At 50.7% G+C, this 27,717-nt stretch overlaps 1 protein-coding gene and 1 pseudogene across 13 annotated transcripts in view; one reads left to right on the top strand and one right to left on the bottom strand.

Moving 5' to 3' along the window:
• AGAP1 (ArfGAP with GTPase domain, ankyrin repeat and PH domain 1) overlaps positions 1-27,717 on the bottom strand; it is a 418,249-nt gene that overhangs the window by 229,566 nt on the left and 160,966 nt on the right. For all 12 annotated transcript variants that reach the window (XM_080670319.1, XM_080670320.1, XM_080670312.1 and 9 more), the window contains 3 exons: positions 24,654-24,739; positions 22,997-23,138; positions 20,976-21,110 (listed from right to left, as the gene is read on the bottom strand). In XM_080670319.1, the coding sequence (XP_080526445.1) occupies positions 20,976-21,110; positions 22,997-23,138; positions 24,654-24,739 (363 nt within the window). The remainder of the gene's footprint in view (positions 1-20,975; positions 21,111-22,996; positions 23,139-24,653; positions 24,740-27,717) is intronic.
• LOC308248807 (ferritin light chain-like) lies at positions 14,914-15,433 on the top strand (annotated as a pseudogene). The gene has a single exon. The product of its transcript is annotated as a ferritin light chain-like (transcript).

Below are 27,717 nucleotides of genomic sequence, written 5' to 3'. Positions count from 1 at the left end.
AGCCTCAAAATAGAAAAAAAAAAAAAAAAGGTAATTCTGGTGGTAGGTGACTTGTATCCCAGGAAGGCTTTTATTTAAAACCTAGAGGCCCAGCGTGCACGAAATGGTGCGTGAGTAGCTCGCTTCCACTTGCCTCAGCTGGCTGCCCCACCCATCACTGCTTGTAGCCCCTCCCCACCCGCCGCTGCTCATTTGGTCGTGAGGCCTTTTATGATATAGATAAGCAACTCGACTCATCAGTGTTCCTGTAAGGCAGTGGTCGGCAAACTGCGGCTCGCGAGCCACATGAGGCTCTTTGGCCCCTTGAGTGTGGCTCTTCCACAAAATACCACGGCCTGGGAGAGTCTATTTTGAAGAAGTGGAGTTAGAAGAAGTTTAAGTTTAAAAAATTTGGCTCTCAAAAGAAATTTCAATCGTTGTACTGTTGATATTTGGCTCTGTTGGCTAATGAGTTTGCTGACCACTGCTGTAAGGATTTCACGTCCTCCAGCGCTAACACCTCACGTTCCCGCGGCCTTTTGCTGACACCATGTAGACTTCTGGGACACATTCACTGACTGGCCACACGACAAAAGCGGTCTCTACAACAGGGGTTCCCATCTCAGCTCTGCGATTTATGACCTGTGAGATGGTTGGCAAGTGGCCTGGCCGTTCTGTGCCTCAGTTTCCTTATCGGCATGTGCCTCATGGAGGTGGGGGGCAGCGGGGTGTGAGGAATGCAGGCATACCTCGGAAATACTGCAGGCTTGGTTCCAGGCCACCACAATAAAGTGAGTCACCTTTTTGCTGGTGGAGGGTTTTGCCTTCAATTTGTAAAAAAAAAAGAAAAAAAAATGTGAAGTGCAATGAAGTGAGGTCTGCCTGTCTGTGATTTGATTGACAGGAAGCACTGATTGGAGGAGCCCATAGTGCCAGTGACGACGAAGATGACAATGCTGGGACACTGATCTCAATCTAGACGTGGCCCCTGATCTCGGGGGTCTAACCTAGGCAGGGCATAGACAGGTCATCCTCGCTAAGCTGCTGAACCCTGCTTTTTGTCACTGTGGCTGCTCTACTGTCACCAGCTTCCCAGCTGAGGAGGCTGGCACCTCACCCAGGTTACGAGGCAGCACAGCGGTTGGCAGGCAGCTGACCAGGCACCGTGGCTGCAGACGGAAGGGTCCCAATCTAAGAACTGAACTTGAGAGGAGAGGAGGGAAGAACAATTTCCTGAGGAAGTGCCACTGGAGCAGGCCCTGAGATTGAAAAGAGAGTTAAGGAGTGGAGGACAGAGGGGCAGGAGGAAGGACAGCTGAGAACTGAGGGGGGCTGGGCGGGGACAGGGGCAGGCACAGCAGCCCGGACACAGCCTCAGAGCAGGAGGTGCAGACGTGCATCTAAGAAAGACCCCCTGGCTGCGCTGGGGAAGGATGAGGAGACGGGAGCACCTACGAAGGAGAAGCTGCAGAAGGGAGCCCTGGTGGGAGGGGCAGGGGCTCAGGCCACAGCCCTGGTGGTGGTCATGTGACCAGAGACGTATAGTTGAACAAACAGAACCCAGTGACGGGACTCGGGCGGGAGGCGTGAGGTCAGCACGTGCCCCCGCTGTCTAACCCGAGTAACAGAGAGATTCTCGGGGCCCAGGATGGAAGGGGACAGCCTTTGGGACACCCAAGAGGAGACGGCAAGTAGATGGCGATGGATCGTCTGGGGCTCAGAGAAGAGCTCCCCACCGGCAGAGGTCCGAAACCCCAGTGAAGCCTGCGGTGAAGCTGTCCAGGTCAGAGGGGACAGCGTGGGGAGGAAGCCAGCTGGGCAGAGCCTGAGAGGCCTCCCCCAAACCACAAATCATGAATTGTCAAGCATGCAGAGGAACGTAACGACTCAACGAGCACCTAAAGCTGCACCACCTATGTCCAACAAGTGCGAACATTTTGCCAGACGTGTTTTATTTCCGTATTTGGTAACTGAACCAAGTCACAGCCATCATTCACTTCAACCCTAACTATGTCATCGTCCCACACGGCCACTATGCCCCCAGCGACACTCAGGGCTGCGTGTTCACGCCCGGATGCAGGAGAGGCTCACGCACGCCCAGAGACACATGAGAGCTCTTCGCAGCCAATGGTGGGTTCTGGGACGAGGCTAACGGCGGTGAAGCGTAACCATGGGGAATTGTAACCCACCCACCACTCTTTTCTGGTTAATCCTCCCCTAATCATATTTTTTTTTCATTGATTTTCTAGAGAGAGTGGAAGAGAGGGAGGGAAGGAGAAAGAGACACATCAGTTGGTTGCCTTGCGCATGCACCTGCGCTGTGACCGGGAATCGAACCTGCAACCCAGGTATGTGCCCTTGACTGGGAATCAAATCTGTGTTATTTCCATTTAAATGTTACATCTCTTAAACCTCAATCGCTTTACTAGCAGCAACATTTAAGCTGTACTCTTGCAGATTTTGATTTTGGAGTCTTAAATTCCCATTAGCCTGCTTGTGCCAAAAACCCATGCTAATCCGGGGAGAATGACCGAAGGGATGGGAGGAAGCACTGGGTCCTGTGGACACCGTTCTTTCTAACAACAGGAAGGAAGCGCCTTCGGGTGTGGGCGGGCTTCCCACTGTGACAGGCCTTGCTGTCCTCGGTGGACACGCTGTCATCTGCAGACCTGAGAGCACCCCAGGCCTCAGGCACGGTGGTGGGCGAAGGGGCAGCTGCTGCTTCTGCTCTACGACTTCCTGGACGTGGGTTCTTAACCAGACGTGCGCCATATAGCGAGGGGAAAAGTAGTATGAGAAAAGGTGCCCATCATTTGAAGTTTCTTTTCAAGACAATCCACAGCAGCTCCTGAATCGGCCGTTTCACTGCAGGATGGCGTGTCGGCGTGACAAGACCGAGGCAATTGGGAGCACCTAGGAGCCACTGCCTACCGATGCCGTCTGTTTCTGCTAAGGAGCCTGGGGGGAAAGATGGACTGAACTGGCCAGCAGGTGAGAGATACTCATCTTCACACAGGAGGAACGAAACAAAACTAAACCGCTCCCGTGGACTGCGGTCATGTTTAAGGGATTTAGTACGTGACAGAGGGGTGCTCAGTTAACTAGTAAATAAACCACCCGGAGACCCACCGGTCATCTCAGGGATTCTAACTGGGGCCCCGGGAGGAGCGTGCACTTCACTTCCTGGGCTGAGAGCCATGTCTAATGAGTAGGTGTTATTATTTAAAAGCGTGAGAACTGACAGTGAGCCGATGTGCTTCCAGAACACAGAGGGAAAGGGGGCTACGAACGACTGTGCTGCCCTGGCCGGGTGGCTCGGTTGGTTGGAGCGTCGTCCCGGGCACCAAAAGGTTGCGGGTTTGATCCCTGGTCACAGTGCATATGGGAGGCAACGGATCGGTGTTTCTCTCTCACATTGGTATTTCTCTCTCTCCCTTTTCACTCTAAAATCAAACATATCCTTGGGTGAAGATTAAAAAAGACATAGTGCTATTTCTCCTACATCAGATAAAACCTGAGTAGAGCCATTTCAACACTTTTACTGCACAGGTGAGGAGCTAGAGGCCAGAAAGGCAGTGTGACCTCCCTACAGGCAGTCAGACCAGTTCACAGCCCTGGGAGGCCAGTGGCCTGAGGGTGGCCCCTGCCTGCCCGCTCAGGGCTGTCTCCAGCTGTGCCCTAAGTGGGTATCACCACCTCTGAGGCTTTCCATGACCTTTATAACAGGTGGCTGTTTACTCTGAAACCCTCCAAGCTACATCCAGTTACCAGCACCCCTAGGAGGAGGTGATAACGGGAAGGTGTCCCATTCCACAGCCGCTCAAACTGAGGAAGTGCTATGCTGAATCGTGTATGATAAAAAGCTGAGATGGACCTGGAGTTACCCAGGAGCCATGGTGTCTTGGTAATTAACTCAGCAACATCCGAGGTGATGCTTCGGTTCCTACTGGGTTCAGGAGCCCATGGGCGAGTAGCTGCTCAGTAACAGCTGTCTTGGCGGAATCAAGCAGCAAGTGCGCCAGGAGAAACGGCAGTGTCCCGGCGTGTCTGTCATTTCCAGGGGCTCGGCTTGTCATTAGCAAGCTTTGAAGAAACATCTGGGCTTTGGGGGTTCCGTTTCCTTCAACTACCTTCTGAAGAGAACCGTTAAATAATTCCACCTGAGTTCTGGGTTTGTTTTGGAAACCTTGGATGATTCTGCTTTACTTCCGTTGCACTTGTTTTTAAACAGGTAGAAAGGTTGAACAATAAAATACAAAATACAATGGAGCTAAAGTGAGAAAGTGTTCTGACTCCAGTGGCCTACAAACTTTCCCGTTTCAGCTGCACTGATTTAACCATGTTTCTTCCTGTCCTGAAGCTGGCTGGGGCAGACACCCAGCTGTGAGGCTGACGGGTGGATGAAGGCCAGTTTCCATTGCAGCTGGTCAGGCCACATGGCCCTGAGGATAATTACCTGGATGGGCACTCACGGGCTGTAGACAAGAACCCAGCCCAGAGCAAGCAGGCACTCAATAAATACTGGCTGAGGATAACACGGCCAACGCCAGTCTGACCACCGGATTCTCTCCGCTGCATGGCGAAGCACCTAATGCTGAGCATAAAGCACATGTTGAGTCAATGACAGGGCTCTGCATCCTGTTTGAGATGCCTGCCGAGGGAGGACAAGTGGAGGAAAGAGCCTGTGTCAAGGTCAAAAGGTGAGGGCAAGATGAGGACTAAATGTGGCCACTGGATTTGGACAAGGTCACTGGTGAGGTTGGTGAGGGATGGAAGGACAAAGTGGGCGAAGGAGTGTATGCGAAGCAGGTTTTAGGAGCCTCCGAGGTTGCACAAGACGAAAGTAACTCAGATGCAGGACCAGAATTCTGGAACTGCTAAGACAGCCAGCAGCTTGCGCCCCCTCCACCAGCCCTGACCTTGCTAGGCGTGAGCCCCTCCAGGCCGGGTCATTCCTCCAGGAAGACAACACAGAGCTCCCAGCTCTCCATGTGCCCCTGGTCGCCACGGAACCCACGGTCACCCAGTACACTGACCCAGGGCCTGCTACCTCCTTGCCCACAGCCCGACTTGTGCACACCCCTTACAAGCCTGAGGTCACCCTGCCAGGGTCTGTGGCGCGTCCATGTGCTCCTGGTGGCACGGCCCATCTAGGCGTGCCCGTGTGCAATTGTAGTCTGAACTCCATCTCCTCCTGCATCTCCACCTCAGGCGCAGCGGGGGGACTGAGTTTCTCCCTGGGGTCCTCCTTGCCCCTTTCCATCTGTAGGAGCTTCCTGGGGCTGTTCCAACAAGTTCCCACAAATTTGGTGACTTGAAACACCAGAAACTTATTCTCTCAGTCCTTCAGGGCATAATTCCACAATCTTTACCACAGGGCTGACATCAGCTGCGGACAAGGCTGTGCTCTCTCCTGAGGCTTGAGGGAAGGTACATGTCCTGCTTCGCCCAGCATCTGGTGGCAGCCGGCATTCCTTGGCTTGTGGCCACATCACTCCAATCGTCCATCTCTTGTATCGCTCTTTCTTCTGTGTGGTCAAATCTCTGCCCCTCTTACAAGGATCCATGTGGCTGCATCAGAGCCCATCGGAAGAGCCTGAATTTAAGACGTCTGCAAAGACCCTCTTTTCCCATGAAAGGTACTGTTTTGTTTCTGGGATGAGGATGTACATGTCTCTGGAGGACCACTTTTCAGCCCCCCGAGCCCCCAGGCCATGGCTCAGCTATCTCTAAGCTCTGCAGCTGTGACTTCGAGACTACCTTCCTAGCACTGACCATAGCATCCTACCAAAGGCATTCCCCCAACATCCACCAGCTTCTCTAACTACTTTGAATAAAAATCTGAAAAGATTGAGTGTCTTAAAACCTGTCCTTCAGTTTAAGCTTCTACTAGTATTTAAGTCTCTTGGAAGTTTATATTTGGATAAATTCACACAAGACCTGAGAGTGAATCTTTATAAAATCTGGCTTAGTTTTGGTAATTTGCTAGCAAAAACAGGGTTCTAAAAGAGCCTATCTGGTCCTTTGTAATGTTTTCCCAATGTAGGAGCTTAATGATGTCAATGCCTTCATTTCCCACGAGAAATCTATGCACCAAGGAGACAGACTCCAGACCTCTGTTCTTGTGCCCAAGTCTACCCGGAAGCCAATTATGGACACAGTTCACTGGTGATCAGGGATGCAGGGAGGTGGCCTGGCAGGCCAATGTCCCTGTGAGCACACACAGCGGGGAGACAAGCCACCCCACCCGGGAACTCATCCTGCGCCACCTCCTCTTCCATGCACTGGGTGCTCCAGGCAGGCCCAGGCACTGCAGAGCTGAGGCTGCCTGATCCCTAAGATGCCGTGAGCAGGTGAGCATGCGTGCCTCCCATTGGACCTCAGGGGACAGCTGCAGGATGAACCCAGGGCAGGGGGTCTCCAGGGTGGGCAAGTTCAGGCAGGCTGATGCCAGCTCAGAAGACTCATAAAAACACAGCTTTAGAGGATCTTAAAGAACAGTCACTATTCTTGGGCCTTTTAAAAGAGGATTATTAAAAATGATATAGAGAGTCCCAGTTTTGCTTCAAAAGCACTGAAATTGACAAGATGGGGATACAGTAAAATGTTGACCACCAGAAGGTGGGAAGAACAGATGATTTTAATTGGCTTCTTTCTCATTTTTTTGTAATTTTACAAACAGGTGTTATTTTAATTAGGATATATGTTTGTTTATATGCGTAAACAGATAATATAATATACACGAACGTGTATTTTAACAGAATTGGCTGTTAGCTGCAACTGTGAAGAGCAGAACTCCATGGATGGAACGTGGAAGTACCTTGGCAGCGAGGGCACGGCCTCCGCCTCCCAGGGCAGGACTCACTCAGGTACAAGTGTGTGGACACTCTGTCCACCCTGGTCCAGTATCAACGCCACAGAACAAAAAGCGCTGGCACTGAGCCTCAGCTCGCACCCGCAACCTCCCCCTGACCAGGTGAGCACTGGTACACGGAGCTGTCCTTTAGCCTTTGCACTGGTTTTGTTCAACTTTTTCCCCTTATTTTTGCCCTCATATTATAGCAATTAAGTTAATTATGTATTACTAGAGGCCCAGTACACGGGTAGGGTCCCTAGTGGCTGCCAGCTGCTGGCCGGGGCCTCCCTTCCTCCAGCTGCCTGCCGCCGCCAACGCCACTGGCTGGGGCAGGGCTGGCTGGGGGGAGGGGCTGCGGGCGGTTGGACAGCTGGTCCCACCCCCTGGTCAAACTCCCGGTCAAGGGGACGATTTGCATATTAGGCTTTTATTATATAGGATGTTGAAAGATCTCCTTTGTATAACATTTCTTCAAGGGCTTCCTAATTGTTCTCATATTACACAGCAGTGTGAACTGGGACAGCTAACTGTTGGCATTTCTTTAACAACCACTCGGGGAAGAGGCTGCCAAGGAAAGGGGCGGGAGACAAGGTGGGGTGGCCTCCCCACAGTCACCCTCACACAACCTACTGACCTACTGCACTGACAGGAACCACGAAAGACGTGTGCAAAGAGCCCAGAGGAGTGAAATACCCAGGAAAAGGTACAACGTTAAGGCTTCTAATCTGATATTGTGGAAATGTTCACTCACCGTGAAAATCAGCCTCATGTATTTCAGCAGCAGGCTTTTCTTCTTCCATAAAAAAACTCACTGTGAAACTCCGATGAATGAAGACCCAGCTGTGGTCGTTGTCCCCAGCCTCACGCAGACCCGCACCCGCCCTCTGCAGGGGCTGTGGCTTAATCCAGTGAAGTTTACTGAATCCAAGAGAAACATCTGGAACTTGGGCCACTGCTCTACCCACACAGGCTCTTTCAAAGTTCTCACTCTCGGGGCTGGGGAACCTTGTTGGCACTCAAAGACCAGCCCGAGGAAGCTGCCCTCCAGGCAGACGGACCTCCCTTCTGATGAAATTGTCCCATTTGCACCTAACTCCCCTTCTGGATCACAATATTCTGCCGCATTTCCACTGTTCTGAGGACTGAAAACGGGAGAACTCCCCAAATTGTATTTGCATACTCTGATAAAAGAAACAATTTGTATAGAATGGCCTGTGATTTGATGTTTCTCCTTTGAGGTACAAACATGTAATTAGTCCCCTTTTCCAAATAAAGAAATAGAAGATTTTCTGGTCTGAGATGCTACAATTTCTAAGGGAAACTAGCTAGTAGGAGAAAATTAAAGGTCAAAGCAAGAAATAAACAAATGAACAACAGCAGGGAGAAGCCCTCCACCTTAGGGGTAAAAAGAACAGAAGGAAAAACCCCTCTGGAAGCTAGGAGACGAGACCCCGGCTAATGTATGTGTATCAGAGGCTCCTGTCTGCACCAGGCCTCACCCACCCCGAGTTCACAGAGGGGCAGCTGCTAACTGTCCTAAGGGCCCTGAATACCTCCAGGCCATTGTAAACCTGATCAGCTCCCTTCCTTCTGCCCTGGGACAGTGTGATTAGTCATTTATCTCCTGGTCTCTAACTACCAGAAGGCACCTGGGGGCTCCCACATAGGAAGGAGTACAGCTGGGCAGAGAGGCGTGGCAATGCCTCCACCCAGACCCACACAGCCACCCCACGCAGCCCAGGTGTTGGCAGGAGGCCTGCGCCTGCCTGCCTTCGGAGCAAAGATGCAGACCATGAAGTGAGGAGCCTGGGCTGTTGCTCAGGCCAACAAGACTCTCGGTGCGTTCGTTTAAAAGAGGACAGACTGGGGGAGAAACCAAGATGGCAGCATAGGTAAACACCTAAACTGCTGCCTCACACAACAATTTCAAAACTACAACTAAAAGACAAAACGGACATCATCCAGAACCACAGGAAAGCTGGCTGAGTGGAAATTCTACAACTACAGGAAAGAAAAAAGCACATGGAGACTCAGAGGAGCTGCAGAAGGCTGAGGTACAGAAACGTGCGTGGAGAAGATGGGTGGCTGAGTGCCTGGCTGGCTTTCTCTAGCGGGAGGGAGACAGAAGCTCCCAACTGCACTGAACCCCAGTTCCGACTGCACTGAACCCCAGTTCCGGGCAAGAAACTGGGGACCCAGACTCATACGGGGGGAATCTGGACTGTCAGGAAAAGAGAAAAGCTCACGGAAACTCAGGGGAGCCGCAAAAGGCAGAGGTATGGAGGCACGCGCGCGAGTGTGCGCAGAGAGGACTGACTGCTGGGTGTGCCGCTGGTTTTCTCTAGCGGGAGGGAGACGGAAGCTCCCGACTGCACTGAACTCCAGTTCCGGGTGAGAATCTGGGAATCCAGATTCATTGGGGGAGAAACTGGACTGTCTGGCAGCGGGCGAAACTCGAGGGCAGCTTTCTCTCAGAGGTTCTTGCAGCGATTACCAAGGGACACTGAGACCCAGGGGCCTCATAGGGCAGGGCTGACGGGAAGCCAAGGCTGTCTGCTCCACCCTGAGACTCCGCCCCACCCAAGCTGAGCACAAAAGCTTTTGCAATTTTGCAAGTCTTGTCCCATAAGGCTGCCTCCAGCACAGAAGTTCTCCCAGCATAGACACAGCTGATCCTCACAGCCAATTGGCCTGGAGGTCAATTCCTCCCAGTGATACCAACAACAATCAAGACTTAACTACAACAAGGCTGTGCACACAGTCCACAAAGGGGTGCACCAAGAGTGTCCACCTCAGGTAACTGGGGAGGCTGAGCCACTGTTCCCTAGAGGACACCTACCACACAAAGCTACTCTACCAACTCAGGGAAGCAGCAAAAATGCAAAGACAAAGAAACAGATCACAAACGAAAGAAATGAAGGAAAGCAAATGACTGGATATAGAGTTCAAAACCACGGTTTTAAGGTTTTTCAAGAATTTCCTAGAAAAGGCCGAAAAATTTAGCGAGACCCTCGAGGATATGAAAAAGGACCAACTAGAAATTAAACATACACTGACTGAAATAAAAAATATTATACAGAGACCTAACAGCAGACTAGAGGACCGCAAGAATCAAGTCAAAGATTTGAAATACAAAGAAGCAAAAAACACTCAGCCGGAAAAGCAAAAAGAAAAAAGAATCCAAAAATATGAAGATAGTGTAAGGAGCCTCTGGGACAACCTCAAGCGTACCAACATCAGAATTATTGGGGTGCCAGAAGAAGAGAGAGAGCAAGATACTGAAAACCTATTTGAAGAAATAATGACTGAAAACTTCCCCCACCTGGTGAAAGAAATAGACTTACAAGTCCACGAAGTGCACAGAACCCCAAACAAAAGGAATCTAAAGAGGACCAAGACACTTCATAATTAAAATGCCAAGAGCAAAAGACAAAGAGAGAATCTTAAAAGCAGCAAGAGAAAAACAGTTAATTACCTACAAGGGAGCACCCATATGATTGTCAACTGATTTCTCAACAGAAACTATGCAGACCAGACGGGAGTGGCAAGAAATATTCAAAGTGATAAATAGCAAGAACCTACAACCAAGATTACTCTACCCTGCAAAGCTATCATTCAGAATTGAAGGGCAGATAAAGAGCTTCACAGATAAGAAAAAGCTAAAGGAGTTCATCAACACCCACCCAGGATTATATGAAATGCTGAAAGGTATTCTTTAAGAAGAGGAAGAAGAAAAAGGTAAAGATAAAAATGATGAACAACAAATACATATCTATCAACAAGTGAATCTAAAAAGTGAATTAAAAATCTGAAGAACAGAATGGACTGGTGAATATAATAGAATCAGGGGCATAGAAAGGGGGTGGACTGACAATTCTCGGGGGAAAGGGGTGTGGGGGGTGCGGGAAGAGACTGGACAAAAATCGTACACCTATGGATGAGGACAGTGGGGGGGTAAGGGCAGAGGGTGGGGTGGGAACCGGGTGGAGGGGAGCTATGGGGGGAAAAGAGGAACAATTGTTATAATCTGAACAATAAAGATTTATTAAATTAAATAAATAAATAAATGAAAGAGGACAGACTACATAATGAACCTGGTTATTATATTCCATTTTTCCTGGGATTCTTCTGTAAAGTTACATGCAAAGCAAACAGGAGGAAGGGACTGGTAGTTAAACAGAATATGTCATTTCATCTCCTTTTATTGTGTTCTCTCCATTCCAATGAATGAAACTTCTTCACCTCTGCATTCATATACTGCTGGTCCAGGAACTTCACACGCTTTGTGGGCCGCATCTTATTACAGGTCTAAATGATCTCCTCAACCAGTGAGTTTTATTATGTCTGTATTCCCCATAGTGACAGCAAAAGGAAAAAATATGCTAGTGAGAATCATGCTTATGTGCGCTTCCAGTGCCCCCTAGTGGCAGCTCAATAACTTAAAATTCAGGTACCTAAAAGCAAATTGAACCTCAGACCTATTTCCCACACAGGCTGTTACATGAAGAGAACAGTCTGGGAAATGCGTTTTTATAAAACAGCCTTTTGGAAATAATTTTACATTGATTACAGGGTTGCAATGCACCCCCAAACCCTAAGTACTGAGGTGCCTTATATTTTATTAAAAATAATTGTGACTTAAAGGAGCACTTCCATTCACTATCGGGTTTAATTTTATTTTTTTAATATATTTTTATTGATTTCAGAGAGGAAGGAGAGGGAGAGAGAGATAGAAACATCAATGATGAGAGAGAATCATTGACTGGCTGCCTCCTGCACACCCCACACTGGGGTTCGAGCCCACAACCCGGGCAAGTGCCCTGACCGGGAATCGAACCATGACCTTCTGGTTCATAGGTCAAAGCTCAACCACTGAGCCACGCTGGCCATGCAAGTGAAAAGTTTTTTAAGTGAAAATATCAAGCCAGCATTACAAGAAATGCTAAAGGGACTGCTGTAATGAGAAAAAGAAACAGAAAAACCTAGGCATACAGAATTAAAATGGCAATAAATAAGTACCTATCAATAATAACCCTAAATGTAAATGGATTAAATGCTCCAATCAAAAGGCATAGGGTAGCTGAATGGATACAAAAACATGACCCAACTATATGCTGTCTACAAGAGACCCACCTCAGAACAAAAGACGCACACAGGATGAGAGCGAAGGGCTGGAAAAAAACTTCTTCCATGCAAATGGAAAAGAAAAAAAAAGTTGGAGTAGCAATACTCACATCCGACAAAACAGACTTCAAAATGAAGGCCATCACAGGAGACAACAAAGGTCACTACATAATACTAAAGGGATCGATCCAACAGGAGGATATAACCCTGGTAAACATATTTGCACCCAATACAGGAGCACCTAAATATACCAAATGAAAACATCCAGGGTGGCCGCCAGGGTACAGGAGGCTACCAGACCCCCTGGAAGGCGCTGGGCAAGGACCGAATGCGATGAGGCTGTGTCCCTCAACAGCCAGCGACCCCCTCCCCCCCCCCCGAAGGTGTACCCTGAAGACCAGCTTTAGGTAAAGAGCCATCCATAAAGCACTCTTCCTAAAACAAATAAATAAATAGGGGAAAACATTCACTGTCTAGGAGAAGACTGGGCCCAAAATTGTTATGTTCGCTCAACGGAATACAATGCAAAAATAAGCTATTACATTGTAGAAACACTATCTGAAAAAGCAGGATGTAAAACATTACAGTGCCCAACAACCCATTTCTTAAAACACATGGGCGCACGCACATGGGCGTGCACACACGCTGGGCCTCAACAGTAATAGCCACTGGGCGGCTTTTATTTCCACATTTCACATCCTTTAACTCTTTTCTTTGGCAAATCCCACAAAATCCAACTTACTCATCTAAGTTTTTACAGTCTGTTTTTCTTTTAGACAAACAAGTTTGCAAAATACTCTTCACAGTTCACTTTTCCCTGATTCAGGGCTGATAAGTAAGGTTGTTAGTGTCGTGTGTGTGTGTGTGTGTGTGTGTGTGTGTGTGTGTGTGTGTGAATATCAGAATCCGTGAAGTAAAGCTACCTTCCTCGCACCGAAGCATCTCACAACTAGAAAGCCAGCCTCCTTGAGGGGTACTGTCCTGACCTCCCACCGACTGAGCTCCGGGTGCTGGCCCAGCAGGTAGGGGAACTTCCTCAACGAGTGAGGGTCACAGTCTGGCTGTGTCCACATTCTATAAGGGGAGAAAGTTAAAAATAAAGAGAAGACTTTGAAACCAACAGCAAGAGAGGGTAACAACTTCTATCCTAGTTAAGTCATATTTTCTCATTCTTTTGGTCGGAAACTCTGTGAAGGGTTAAACAGGTCAGAGAGTACACAGCCGTTTCATCATTTTAAAAACATTAGTGAGAGCACAATGCCGTGGCATTATGAGGAGATTATGAACAAAATAAAAGCCATTTGTATGCATTAATGACACGTGGAGCTAATTCAAGCTGGCTAACGTCATTAGGAGGAGTCCTGGGGCCAAACACGGCGAGGAGGCCGCCGCGCAGGAAAGTGCTAAAATAACCATTTTCTATGTCATCAATAAAATTAATTCTCAGCCAAAGATAGGAGTCAACATGCAAATCGAAACCAAGGGCACGTACTAACAGAGTGCCTGATGACCTGGCGTCGGCAGTGTGGGCAGCGTGAGAGTTAACTCGGGCCCTCTGAGCCCAAATAGCAGCATCGGGCCGTTTCCGTAAGAGAGGCACAGCATGAAAAACCCCCGACTCGGGGCAAGAAATGCCAGAAAGCATCAAAGCTGCTATTAACAGCCTCTTCCTCTGCATTATGAAATAAGCGACTCCTGCTTGTCACGTTGTCTGTAAAAGCATCAATCTTTATCTAGCTGTTAGAAGACCTCTTCCTATGTTAATTCTGAAAGAATCAAAAGGCCTTCCCTTGCTGAACTCAAACTAATTAAACAAAAAAATTAACTCAATAGTTTTTTGTCCCCCCCCCCTTTTTTTTAACCCTCTGAAAATATGGCTTACTACACCAAAAGTTTATATTTTAGTTCTGGTATTAAGTCATTGTTTTACTTTGTGATTTAACCCCACTACAGGTCAAGCAATAAAGCGAATTTGGGAATGCATAGTAACAAGGGCACTGACATCCTGTTTTATAAACCTCATCGCTATAAATCAGTCATGCACTCTCCCACCCAAACATAACCCAGGGCTCCAGCACAAACAGAAAGACCCACCAGAGCCTACGCATCCTTCCTCAGGAAGCACGAACACCTGACAGGCAGGGGTCCACCTGAGACTGAGCCATGGGCAGAGGGGCTCTTTGGCGGCAGCCTGCAGATCTAATTTCATGGGATTCGACCTTGTCAGAAGCCACCAGGCGACGCCGGCCAGCGACACTGAGGTTACTGACAACAGCAGGGCCGCCACCTGGCCGGGGTCACGGCCGCCTTACGGACTCAACCAGTAAACTTCAGGGAACAGGACGAGTCTCCTCCCCCCCCCCCCCCTCCCCAGGTGCTACGGGAGCCTTGGGTCAGTATTGTTCTTAGAAAGCGCTGAAATATTAACCCCTTCAATGAAGTGTGATTTAAGTAGCTGAGCCTGTTACCAGGTCATTCCAACTGCCAATCTGTCCGTGAGGTCCCACATGCGTGACTTTTCAAGCACAGAGGCCGGAGCTGGTGCACAGGGTGACGTGATGGGCATAGGCAGACAGTGGTAGGAAAAGGACACGCTGGCCTGGCACCAGCGGTGTGATGTGACGTCAGGAAGCAAACGTCTTGGAGAACATGTCTCCCAGCTGTACATCGGGCCTCCTGAGGACGCACCGGCTTCCATCAAAGCCCTTAAACTGCGATGTAAACACTAGTCATAACGACAAATGACAAAAACAATATGTGAGGCAGTGCGCTCGGCGGTCCCGGATCTGTCTCTTGCTTCAACAGCGTTTGGACGGAACATACCCAGGGACGCCCATTCTTCCAGCCTCGGCCACTCTCCTGCATCTTACCCAGTCACCACCTGCAGAACCCCCTCCAGGACCAGCCAACACACCGGTTTTTTTTCTACCTTAACTCCTTATTGCTGAACAACCATGAGCTCCCAAATTCGTCAGAATTATTCCACCGAGGTGGAGGCTGCCATCAACTGCCTGGCCAGCCTGCCTCTGTGGGCCTCCCACACCTACCTCTCTCTGGGCTACTATTTCCACCGTGAAGATGGGCTCTCGAGGGCGTGGACCACTTCTTCCTCGAGTTGGCGGAGAAGAAGCACGAGGGAGCTGAGCATCTCTTAAAGTTGCAAAACCAGTGCAGTGGCCGCATTCTCTTCCAGGACACGCGGAAGCCTCCCAAGGTGAGTGGGCAGAACTCAGACCCTATGGAGGCCGCCCTGGCCTTGGAGAGGAACCTGAACCAGACCCTTTTAAAGCTGCCGGCCCTGGTTCCTACCCGCAGACCCTCATCTGTGTGACTTCCTGGAGAACCACTTCCTGGGTGAAGAGGTGGAACTCATCAAGAAGATGGGCCACACCTGACTCACCTTTGCAAGCAGCCAGCCCCCAGGCTGGGCTGGGCGAGTGTCTCTTCCAAAGGCTCACCCTCAAGCACGACTAGGAGCCTTTGCAGCCCAGAGGCTTTTGAGGGGCCCCCTGGTGTCTGGCTTTTGCCCGAGCCTCTTCCTGAAACTGCTAGCCATTCTTTTAACCACCCTGAGCCCTCTCCCATGCATTGGACCAAATGAAACAATAAAGCTTTTTGCAGCAAAAACAAAATAAAATAAAAAAATGTATAACAGATACTGGGCTCACTGGCTCACTTTTCAACATGTATTAAATGCCCAATGTACACACTTTTAAACATGAAAAATCTGATTTTTGGAAACACTCCTTTGGGAAAAAATATATACATGTAAATATAAAAATAAATTGGCTCCAATCTAATCTCTAACACAATGAAGAGAAAAACAACACACGAGCAACAAAAGCAAAAAATGAAACAGGCCACCCCAACACTTAAAATGAAGCCGGACCCAGGAGAGAATGGACGGAGTGACTGACAGACCCCCGACCAGCACACACAAAAGGCTGCGGTGTCAGCAAGCAAGCAGCACGCAAGCGCGCGCGGCATAGGGAGAAATCCCGGGAGACGCTTCCACTTAATGATGCGCTCACACACGCAATTAGGCTGCACAAACTGGGCTCATCAGGACAGCCACCCTCGTCCTGGACACTCTGTAATAAGGACCAAGAGCCGCAGACGGTGTATGTGAAATGAGACTCTTTGTACATCAGGATTTCAATCTGCGGAAGCAGAGGACAGAAAGCTAACTCAGGCTCCTGATGTACTGCATGACCTTGGGCAAGTACCACGTGATCTTCGGCAAGTCACGAGACCTATCCTGGCTCAACCCCCAGCATGGTGGTCCCTGCCCAGGTGAGCCGTCCCCAGGCAGCGGTGAAAGGCTTCCCGAGAAAGTGCTTCCCAGAATGTTAACTGCAGCACGTGAAGAGCGGGGCAAAGGGCCTAGAACGGGAGGACTGTCAGGGACACCCACCCACCAGGACCACGCACACAGCATTAGCAATCAGCAGACAGGGCCCTTTCAATGCCATGGCCCAGCTTCCACCCAAGTGTACCTGAGACGGAAAAGTCTCCCATAGGAGATAGCCAGCCTATCCAGTTATCCCTGACAAGTGACTGAAACCTACAGTTTTGGGGAGAATTAAGGGGACACAGTAATTTGTAATTTATGTAGATCTTGGCTATACAGATCTTTATAGATCTTTCTTTTTTTAAAAATCCTTACCTGAGGATATGCTTATTGATTAGAGAGAGAGAGAGAGAGGTCACCGATTGGCTGCCTCCTGTACATACCCCCATGGGTATTTAACCCTCAGCTCAGGTATGTGCCCTGACTGGGAATTGAACCCACAGCCCTTGTATATACAGGACGACACTCCAACCAACCAAGCCACCAGGCCAGAGCGGCTTACTCCAATCTGGCTTGACCTGCTCTAACAATTATTGTCAGAGCAAAATTCTGCATGTACGTTTTCTTACTGTCCAATGAATACAAGCTCAAGCTCAGAAGGTAACAGATTAAAGCTTTAGTGGGGGGGTTGCCTTCATTTAATAGGATGCTTTGACTTGAGATTTAACAAATGATTAGAATTTTAGAATATACATACAAGAGTGTTAAATTCTGCATACAAAACAACTCACATTGGGATGCACAATAGAACAATCCACACATAAAATGAAACTGTTTGCAATTCAGATAAGTCTGTATTAGCTCCCTCTGGGAGAGGGGGAGAGGGAGGGAGGGAGGGAGGGAGGGAGGGAGGGAGGGGGCTTACAGTATCCTTGGTCAGAAATTTAACAGTTTGTGCACCAACTGGCTGTGCTCATTCTGTATGAGAGGAAACCAGTCCTCCTTATCCAGGATCTTTATTAAACTATCACATGGAAGTCAGACACTATAGTTAAACATTTGTTAAAAAATACCCCCAGAACATAGGGGGACGACTGGATATCTTCAATAAAATGTCAAAACAAACCAACAGAAATAGGGACTCTCCCTCCTCCTTAGAACGAGACGAGGACACCGTGACAGGTCACCACACTCACCGTATGCCCACTGTACGGTCACTCACGGCAGAACAGGTTGTAAACACAGCACTGTCAGGTAACAGCATGTGAAAAGACTTAAATTCACAATTTCCGAAATCCAACTGCAGGAACTAAAATCCCACACGTTCCGTCACCAAGACCATGGCCAGAGTCCACCATCCTCCTCTCAGATGAAACACGTGATGCTCCCAGGGGCCTGTGTACCACCTGCCCCCAGCCCAGCACTCCCCTCCCCAGCCAGGGGCGGTCTACAGTTCTGGGTGACTGTCCCAGGTTCGTCCCCTACGGGGCTTCCACATCACCAAGGAAGGGCCCGACCGTGCTTCCCATTGTATCTCCATCCCTAAGCAGAGGCTGGAAGGCTGGTGCTCAAATTGGGAATGAATGAATGAATGAATGAATGAACGAACCAACCAACCTACTTCCCTGCCTCCTGACATGCCTATTGCTAACAGAGGACCTCCCTCCTGAATCACCTCCCAACAGCCATTTGACCACCACACGAATGAAGCAAAGGAAACAGATGTTCTGTTTTCCTATTATTTTCACAATTTACTTTCTGTTTCAGGACACAGGAAGTCAAAGATTAAAGAGGCAAAGAATCAAGTTCCTGGTCACTTAAAAAACAAACCCGGGTAGCCAGCCGACTGGGCTCTCCGCCTGCGGGGCGGCTGGGATTGAATATGTAACACCCCAGGCCTGTTTCCTTCTTCTATTGATAAGCTAAATGTTACATAGGAATACTACATTTTTTCTTTATTTTCTCTTTCTGCAACGCAAACACACAAAATGTGAATAAATAGAAGTGCCAGGGCATATGGAAGGCCAGAAAGTCCAAGGAGAGATCCACGTACTCCGCAGGTGGACAGTGAGCCAGCACATGGGCCTTCCCCCTGCCCAGGCCTCCCCTGCGGCGGCAGGACCCGGGTTGTGTCCACTAATGACTACACAGTTAAGGCTCTAGGCCAGGGGTGGGCAAACTTTTTGACTCGAGGGCCACAATGGGTTCTTAAACTGGACCGGAGGGCCGGAACAAAAGCATGGATGGAGTGTTTGTGTGAACTAATATAAATTCAAAGTAAAGGAGCGGAGGGGAGAGCAAGAGAACCCTCCGCTCTTTCGGCTCCGTGGGCCGGAGAGAACAGCCGAACGGGCCGGATCAAGCCCGCGGGCCGTAGTTTGCCCACGGCTGCTCTAGGCTCAGAGTCCCAAGACGGGATCCAATCCAGGCCGAGCACCTTTGGTCAAGCAACGTAACTTTTCTGAGCCTGGATGTGTAACTCCAAACTTTACAAGTTTTCTCCTTGAGGATGAAAATGGACATTTCCTGTTAATGATGTCAAGTGCTGAGAATGGTCCCCACTCGGTTAGCAATTACTTCGACCACTAACAATTACAGAGTCCATGATTTAATTAAATATTATATGTATGTACATATCCTATATAATAAGAGCCTAATATGCTAAGTGTCTGGTCATCTGTTCAACCAATCAAAGCATAAATACTAATGATATGCTAAGGCCACTCAACTGCTTGCTATGAGGTTGCACTGACCACCAGGGAGCAGACACTCCGACTGGCAGGTTAGCTTGCTGTTGGGGTCCAGCCAATCGGGATCGGGACTGAGCGAGACAGGCCAGACACACCCTGGAGCCTTCCCGTGACCCCTCCCCCCAGCCGGCCCTGCCCCTGATGGGCCCCCATGGGGCAGGCCGGCCAGACCCCACCTGTGCATGAATTTGTGCACCGGGCCTCTAGTATACTTACCATATGAAATGTGCTAAGTAACCTCAATTTTATTTTTAAAACTTATTGTGTGGCCGGCATGGCTCAGTGGTTGAGCATTGATCTATGAACCAAAAGTCACGGCTCAATTCCTGGTCAGGGCATATGCCTGGGTTGCGGGCTCGATCCCCAGTGTGGGGTGTGCAGGAGGCAGCCGATCGATGATTCAGAGAGAAGCCTGTTGACAGAAGCAGGCAGCTGGCTGAATCTGGCCCTGGGGCCTAGCGGGGACCCTTCACTGACATTTCACCTGAACTTTCAGGGGGTGTGGGCTCCTCGATGTGAATAGTGACCCTGCCTGTCAGAACCTGAAGAAGCCCATGTGCCTCCGTGTCCAGTGCTTCCCAGGCTGGCTGGCGCTCTTGGAGCCACCAGTGCAGTGGGGCCCTGCAGGTGCGGCCACAGGTTTTAACTGGGAGTTTGCCACACAGCGGCCCCTGGGAATGGCCTGAGGAGGGACTCAATCTTCGAAATTCAGTAAAATGCTACTGAGTGGTATTCCTTCAATTTCATCTGAAAACTAATTTGGACATTGAAAAGAAAAGCATACATTCCCGGTTTGGGGGAAGTTAGCACCAATTTTACTAATATTAGCAGCCTCCACCAGGGCTGGTGCAGAACAAAGCCTCTGTGACTCTGGGCGGCTTGGGCAGCCTCTGAAGACACCACCCCTGGCTGCCTGCTCTGCCCCCGCCCCATGGCACCACAGGGAGGTGGGGATGCCACCGGGGATTTAAACCAGAAGGGAGGGGACCCAGGGTTTATTTCCCAGAAGTCCCATCTGGAACGGGACAGATGGCCTGGCCCGTGTTGCTCAGTGGTTGAGCGTAGGTAGACCTATGAACCAGGAGGCCACGGTTCGATTCTCAAAGCACATTCCCGGGTTGTGGGTTCCATCTCCAGTAGGGGGCGTGTAGGAGGCAGCTGATCAATGCTTCTCTCTCATCATTGATGTTTCTATCCCTCTCCCTTCCTCTCTCTGAAATCAATATTAAAAAGAAGAAGAAAAAAAAAGATACGGGACAGATGACGGGAACATCTTTCTCCCAGGTCTTCAACCATGAGTCAGTCACCTTACCCCCGACCTTCTAGAACCTCCAGGCTACAGACCAGCCTTCGCTCCTGCCATCTGCCCCCTATCCCTCACAAGTGCCTTACACTTATCTATGTGAGCGGTCACCCCCTCGGGAACGGCACGCTCCCTCCTGCAGGACAACAGCCTCTCTGACCTATGGCTGTCCCTGAAGGCAGGAGTTTGACAATGAACCAAGTCACAGAGACAATTCCTAAACGTCATGCAGCCCCCACCCTGAGTCCGAGTGTGTGATTTTTTTTTTCTTTTTGCCTAAATTGGACTCATTTCTTTCAGCTTATTCTCCTCAAAGACTGACATGAACTATCTAAACCTTTTAAAGAGATGGGCTTGAATTAGGAATGTGAACCACGGTGCAGAAGAGACGGTGCCACATGTCGCTGTGACCACCGTGTGCACAAATAGTTCGAGAAGCGTTTCATCCCGAACACAAAGCGGCCCCGTGATGTGACACAGAATCGGTTGCAGGATTGCTTCAGAGGGGTTTGTCCCATCCTCCGAAGGTGCCACTTTGAGCAGCACATAACTGGCATCACGGGAATGCGGAGCTCAGACTCACCCCGGTGTCCACACGTCAGAGGACCCTGCCCTGTGTGGACGCGGGCCTGCTGTGTGGGAAGTGGCGCTGTGTGCACGGCGGGTACTTACCGTCCTGAAAGACCCTCTCCACGTTCAGGCCGTACGTGGCGCACGTCTCGTAGTATGTGCACCGCTTCAGGTCGCTGGAGAGCTTCCGCGCCCGGGCGTCGTCGATGACCCGCGGGTTGGTGGAACTGATGGCATCTGGAACAGACAAACGCAGAAGGCGACACGGTGACCACACGCAACTGCAATTCCTGCCACAACCTAAGATCACAGAGAAGCCAAGACCTGCACCTCACCTGTAGGGACAGGATTCTTTTCCGAACCTGGAGTTTTTAGAACACAGTCTACCCCTGCAATCATCATCTCACACACTAGACTAGTCGTCACTAGCAGAAGTCTGTTTCAGGGGATGAAATGGAATAAAAGACTGCCCAGAAAGTCCAGGAGACGGAGTAGGAGTTAGATGTGGCCCCAGAGGAAAAGAGCTTAAACAGGGAAAACCCCAGGGTTGCTGTCTGCAGGTGACCTGCTGATGCACAAAGCATGTGCTGAAAGCATTCTGCACACCAGCAGGGCCCTCGGTGCCCACCCAGCACCTCGCTCGGAGCCTCGTTGGGAGTCTGGTCCGGTCCTAGGCACAGGCGCCCCAGTTTACACAGCAGGCAAAACCGCACATGCCCACAGTCGGCTGGAGAGGGAGGCAGGAAGTAATAAAGATGAGGAATGAGACAAATGCAGAGCGTTGCTGCTGGGAGCCGAGCGAGACGGGGTGGGGTGAGGAGGTAAGGGAACTCCTTTTTGTCCCCGCTCGTCTTCCGAGATGTGCTGTCACTAACAGAAAGGGGCCTGGCCGCGCCGCCCTCAGCACTGCAGCGCAACGCTCTCCCGTTTCCGTTCATTTGTAACTGCATCTTTTTATAGCTCCTGCTTCTCCCTCAGACCAATTTAATCTGCAAGCCTTGAAAACAGACCTGCTTAGCAAACATCGCAATCACCTCATCCAGAAATGAGCGTCCACATGCCCCAACTGTCCTGGAGAGAGGACCCGTTCTCCAGTCTCCTCCCATGCCGGCTGACCCCCACAGCACCCCAGGTACCCTGAAGGAAGGAACTTAACTCATCTTCCTCCACCCCACAACGGCCAGACCTGAGGGGTCCAGATGCTGGGGCTCAGACACTCCCCTCTGCTCCTGACACCGTAAACACCGATGTGTGAGGTAACACACCACTCACATAGGACCTCTGGCCTCACTGAAAGCTCACCCACTCCCTGTCCTAGTGAGCCTCCAGCAAAAAGGCATGTGAGTCCTCAACACGACGCCCTGAACTCAGGCAACCGGTGAGGAGACCCCACAGAGCCTGACTTTGCTCAGAAATACTCTGCGCAGGCTGCAGGAAGGGGTGCTTATTGGAAATGAATCGCTTCCTCTTTAAGAAGCTTTAAGCAGGATCTGCTTTAGATGAGCTACTCACCCTAAAACATTAAGAATTGTCAAGCCATCAACTCAAATATGCCAATTCTGTACATAACAGACCAAGGCCTTTTAACCGGCATGCCCTGTTTCCTGTTGAGCACTAGAGGGCACTCTATGCTAAAGAATCTCTCTCCTACTTGGTTTTAGGTTAAATCTTCCCCCTTTGAAGGTTTTGCTTATTTGACCACCTGCCATTTAAAAATATGCTTAAAAAAAAAAAAAGAAGAGCAGGCGTAAGGTGTGCTCTCCATGAAAGCTGTAAAAAGTGAGCCTTCAGCAGGAAATTATTTCTTCTTTAAACCGCTTTGAAATTGCTCCACACCAAACACACAGACCATGAATCTGCTCACTGCTCCACTGCTGAAATCCTTATTTTTTTAAAATATGTTATTATTGATTTTAGAGAGAGGGAGCGGGAGAGAGAGAAACATTGACTGGCTGCCTCCTGCATGCCCCTACTGGGGATCAAACCCACAACCTGGGCGTGTGCCTTGACCGGGAACCGAAACTGTGACCTTTTGGTACATGGGACGATTCTCAACCGAGTCACAGCGGCCAGGGCCACTGCCCCAATGCTTTAACCACGACCTGTGCGCCGATGCCACTCACCCTGGGTTCCCACCAGCACCAGCGGGATCTCGCTCGTGCTCCGGTAACTGGCCATCCGACTGTAATAGTGGTAAACCGTCTGGAAGCTGATTTCATCCTCCAAGCTGAAGACAAATATGACAGCGTCCACCCACATGGCAAACTAGGGAGAGAAGAAGGGGAGGAGGCAGAGGAGTTGAGTGAGGAGACGTAGGGGAAGGAAGGGCTGGGTCTGCACCGTGTCATCTTCAAATAATAAATATAAAATTAAGTGAGAACAAGACCTTAGGAACAAAGAATTCTGAGACGGGCCTGAGGAGACCCCAGGACTGGACAGATAGAGTCATGCCCCTCCCTTCTCTACCTTGAGAACATTTCCCTTTCCCTGTGTGGAAGGGGGTAGGGCCGTCAGCTTCCGCACCGCAGGAGCACCTCAGTGCCTCAAGTCCCTGGGACCAGCCTCACCCCCAAGACCTAAGCCGCCACTGTCTGGACCTCCCTGCAGAAGTGCAGATCACGCCCCATTCTCTCCAGGTGCGTCCTGACTGCCCAGCACCAGCAGGTGGCGCTGTTCCAGGACACCACACCAACTACCAAAAAGAGAGCGGTTTCCACACCACCCTCAGGTGCCGCTAGTGGCCACAGCCTCGGGAGTCCATTCACGACGCCGTGGTCAGTGGGCAGACAATGTAAACGCCGTGAAACCATGGAAAGGAACCCGTGCTCACACAGCTCACACAGCCTAGGGATGGGAGCCAGAGAACAGTTTTCTCCCTTGAATACTCAGGTACACTCTGACCCATTTTGTACAAAACTCTGGCCATAACTTTGAAAGGCTCCATCGTGACAGCCCCCAAAGTAGAAACCTTTAGGGTCAGCTTCTAGGCTAAGGTTTCTGAAGGATGCGTGACCTCATTTGAGGACTGGTCCCTGGGGAAACCTAGTGGACACATTCTTGTGGCCAGAGGCGAAGACGGAGACCTCCGGGGTCCCGGTCCTCCCCACCCCGGTGCTGGCGCCATCGGCAGGCAGACCACCGGGAGCTGTGCCCTATCACCAGGTCCGGCCTCAGGCGGTATCTCGGGGCATCGGATGGGAATGCTCGGGCAGCCTCCCCGGGCACCTGGAGAGCAAGAGCTGACCCAGATGGGCACTCTCCCCCAGTCACCAGATTCAGCGCACAGTATGTGCTCAGCTCATAAAGTATGTGAGTAAAACGCTACACTGGACATGAAGTAAATGGAAGAAAGAGGGGTTCCACACACGGGCTTTCTTATTTCTGTGATGCCCAGCGTTCAAGGAACTTTCCGCCTGCACCCAGGTTGCCAGGGGACTGACTCGGGTGGGGGTGGCGGAGAACACAGACATTTCCGGAAGTCAAACAACTGCGTTGGCAGGTCAGCGCACAGTGTGCTTTTCCTTCCTTCTTAGCAACACGGAGAGTGACCACTGGCTGCACAGCCTGAGCCCCCCTCTGGGATTTGATCTGAAGGAAGAACAGAATGAGTGTCTTAGAGATGAGAAGAACCTCCATTGCAGAAAACATTCTCATGGGCCTCTCTGTCCCCTTTTCCTGAGATCACTGCACAGATTTCTCAGTCCAGTTCCAACTCCCGGAATCAGAACCATAGCCAGAAACAGGTGAAGGGCCGGTGAGCCACTGGCATGTAATACTCACCTGTGCCTCAGGGGGGCCCCCTTCATCTCTAATCAGCAGCAGATAGCTCTGTCCGTCAACAACAATTTCTTTCTTGAATCTGCCACCTGCCACACACACAAAAAACCTCGTTATGCAAGGAAGACAGAGCGTGCAGAGGGCAGACAGACGTGGGCTTCGCTTGTGGAAAAATACACTCTAGGCTGCTGCCCTGGAGGCAACTCGGAGCCTTTAGGAGTGGGTTTCGGATCTGCCTCCAGCAACCACCGGGTTTTGAACAAACTGAACTCAGATTTAAGTGTTTGTTGTAAAGAACCCGCGTTCATTTCTGTTGGAATGCACAGCCTTGCGTGCCAGGCCAGGAGGACTCGTGGCTGAGGAGGGTGGAATTTAAGTGCAGGCTTTGTGCGTAAATCCAGGGATTCTCGCTCGCTGGGGACAGTGATGCAGAGTTCAGAAGAGAGCACTAAAATTGTCCTTCTCTTGTTCAGTTTGCCAAACAAACAAATCTGTGAGGCCTCCCGGGCGCCTCGTGTACAACATGCTGACAAATTTGAGGGCTGAGGACCTGTATTCTCCTCAAGAGAAACCCAGTTCTTGGTGGGAACACAGAACATCATGGGGATGGTGCTTCCGCAGTCACAGTTCACAGGTGAGGGGTGCCGACTACTACACACGGTTAGACAGCAACTACTGATGGCAGCTCCGCACGGCAGACAGCAGAGCAGCGGCGGACAGAGGGTTAGGGCCACGCGGGTTAGTGAGAAGCCTCCAGGAACCCCTGCTGGACAAGTGGGGGAACACAGAGGTGGCAAGGGCTGTCCCTAACATCTGGGCCCCTCGAATGTCCAGGTGGGGGGCACATCACTGCCCCCAGCATCTCCCAGCACCGCCCCGGGCTGGGCTGCCAGGCACCCCCTGGACAGTGGGAGAGACTGCCACTCTGGGTCCCTGGTCCCTCTGCACCTCCAAAGACAAACCACCTTCTCAGACTCTGAGCGAGTCCACTCCAGGTGACCCGCGCCGGTTCTGGATTCTGTTTCTGAGCGAGGAATGCATCAGTCCTGCTCCACGTGCAGCTCCTTCCAGAAACTGCATCGAAACCCCAAGTATCTGCATGCTGGAGAGGCCGCTGGCAGGCCCTCCCACCGACCCAGAGCCTGCGCGCCGGATCCTCTGCCGCCCGGAGCCACATTTCACTCTACCAGTGGCCCAACGAGGGTCCTTCCACCCCAGGGCCCGGGGTCTGTGGGGGGCTGAGCCACTCCAGCACCAGAGAAGCAGGCCGAACTGATGTTCTGCGCCAGCACACACGCATCCACTCCCACACACCTCGGGGGGCACCGCGTGACAGGGAACACACACTTGCTTTACTGGGGTCAGTTTGCTCAATAAGAAAAACGGAAGACAGCTTCCAGCACTCAGAGGAAGCACAGTACCTCAGGTTGCTCTCCTTCACTGCCACCAAACAAGGGCAGTCTGTGCAGAGGAGCCAGAACAAGGCACATCTGAGGGGGTGGAGCAGACTGTCCGCCCCTGGATGCAGACCAGCACCTGTGCTGCCAGCTGCAGGAGGGTCTGCAATGTCTCACCACCCCAAATCGCTGGCTCCTTGAGGGGAAAGGAGATAGCACGCCCTCCTGGCTAGGCTGTTGTGACTACAGAATGAGCTAGGAAGCACCTGGCACAGGACAGAAGCCCCCACCCCACACCCCGGCGTCACAGCCACGAGACCCTGATGCTGGACCAGCTCTGCAAGGACCCTGGTGCTGCCCACTCACAGTTCTGGGCTTCTGGCCTCCAGGACTGAGAGGATACACTTACTAGTATGTTTCAGCGCCCCAGCCGGTGGCACTTTGTCACAGCAGCCCCGGGAAACTATATCCTCCGACTGATTACAAGTTTCTGCTCTCCACGCATTCACCCAGGACGCTCTCTCTCGCTCGCTCTCTCTCTCCTCTCCCTCTGTCTCTCTCTTTCTCTCCCCTTGTGCTCACTATGGTCTCTGGCTTTGCAACCTTCAGCCAAGAACTTCAGACCTAATTTTCCTTGCCTAAGGAGAGGTCATTCTTTTTGACATCTGTAAGGCCCCTTCCAATTCTAAAAGCACCTCTTTACCACCCTCTCCGCAAAATATAGTGTACCTTTTCAATATTTTACACTCACACACATCAGCCACTTGCAATTGGCTTGTATAATTTTTTCAGGTATTATATGTGCATCAAAAAAACGAAAATGAAATACTCATATGCATTTGCCATGAACCCAAAAGTTTAGTAATTAGATAAAACTCAGATGGGTGCTTCAGCACCCAGGTTGTGAGAAAGTAAGAATGTGACCAGTAAATGTTGAGTGTGACAGGTGAGACAGCAGCCGGCTCACCGGAACGTGGCAGCTGGGCGCTGGAGAAACATGGTCTCACCGGAGAGTGAGAGAATTTAAAATTCGTTTTTTGCAGCCAACCTCAGAGCCACAGAGGGAAAGCCTCGGGGGGAAGCGGGCGGGCGCCAGGCGGTCCTCCGCAGGCAGGGCCACCACTGCCGGCGTTTTAAACTCAAGCCCTACGTCTCACCCCAGCCAACTGATCACTTTCTACCAACGTTTTAGAGGGCACCACGCGACTCGACACCCAGTTTCGTTTTTAAGGTAGATCTGACAACTGCCTGTTTTATAACCCAAATTCCAGTTGCCTTCCAACTTTGTATTCCCAGCATCAGGCGCAGCCTGGCCCAGGGCCCACCCTATGAATGTTACATTATGGTGTTCCACCTGCTCAGACGGCCACATACCATTACCTAACACTTAGTGCCTTCAAGGGTAACTGTATGTTAGAAAATGTCCCCCTGACCTCTGCTCCAGCAGACATCGACACGCCTGGCTCACACAACTGCGTGCAGGTGCGCAGGGAGCGAGGCAGGCAGCGGCAAGCACAGAGCTCTGTCCCGGTGATGACATCTCGATGAGAAGGGACAAGGGACGCCCCCTTTCACTTAGATCTATTCCTGCCAAAGGCGTGGTGAGGTCACCGGAGGCAAGTAGGCAGAGGAAAGTGCTGGACAGAACCGAGGGATGCGTCGGCTGGATG

Source organism: Plecotus auritus, assembly GCF_963455305.1.
Source record: "Plecotus auritus genome assembly, chromosome: 5".
Lineage (NCBI taxonomy): Eukaryota > Metazoa > Chordata > Mammalia > Chiroptera > Vespertilionidae > Plecotus > Plecotus auritus.
This window is presented reverse-complemented; position numbering and strand designations above follow the sequence as displayed.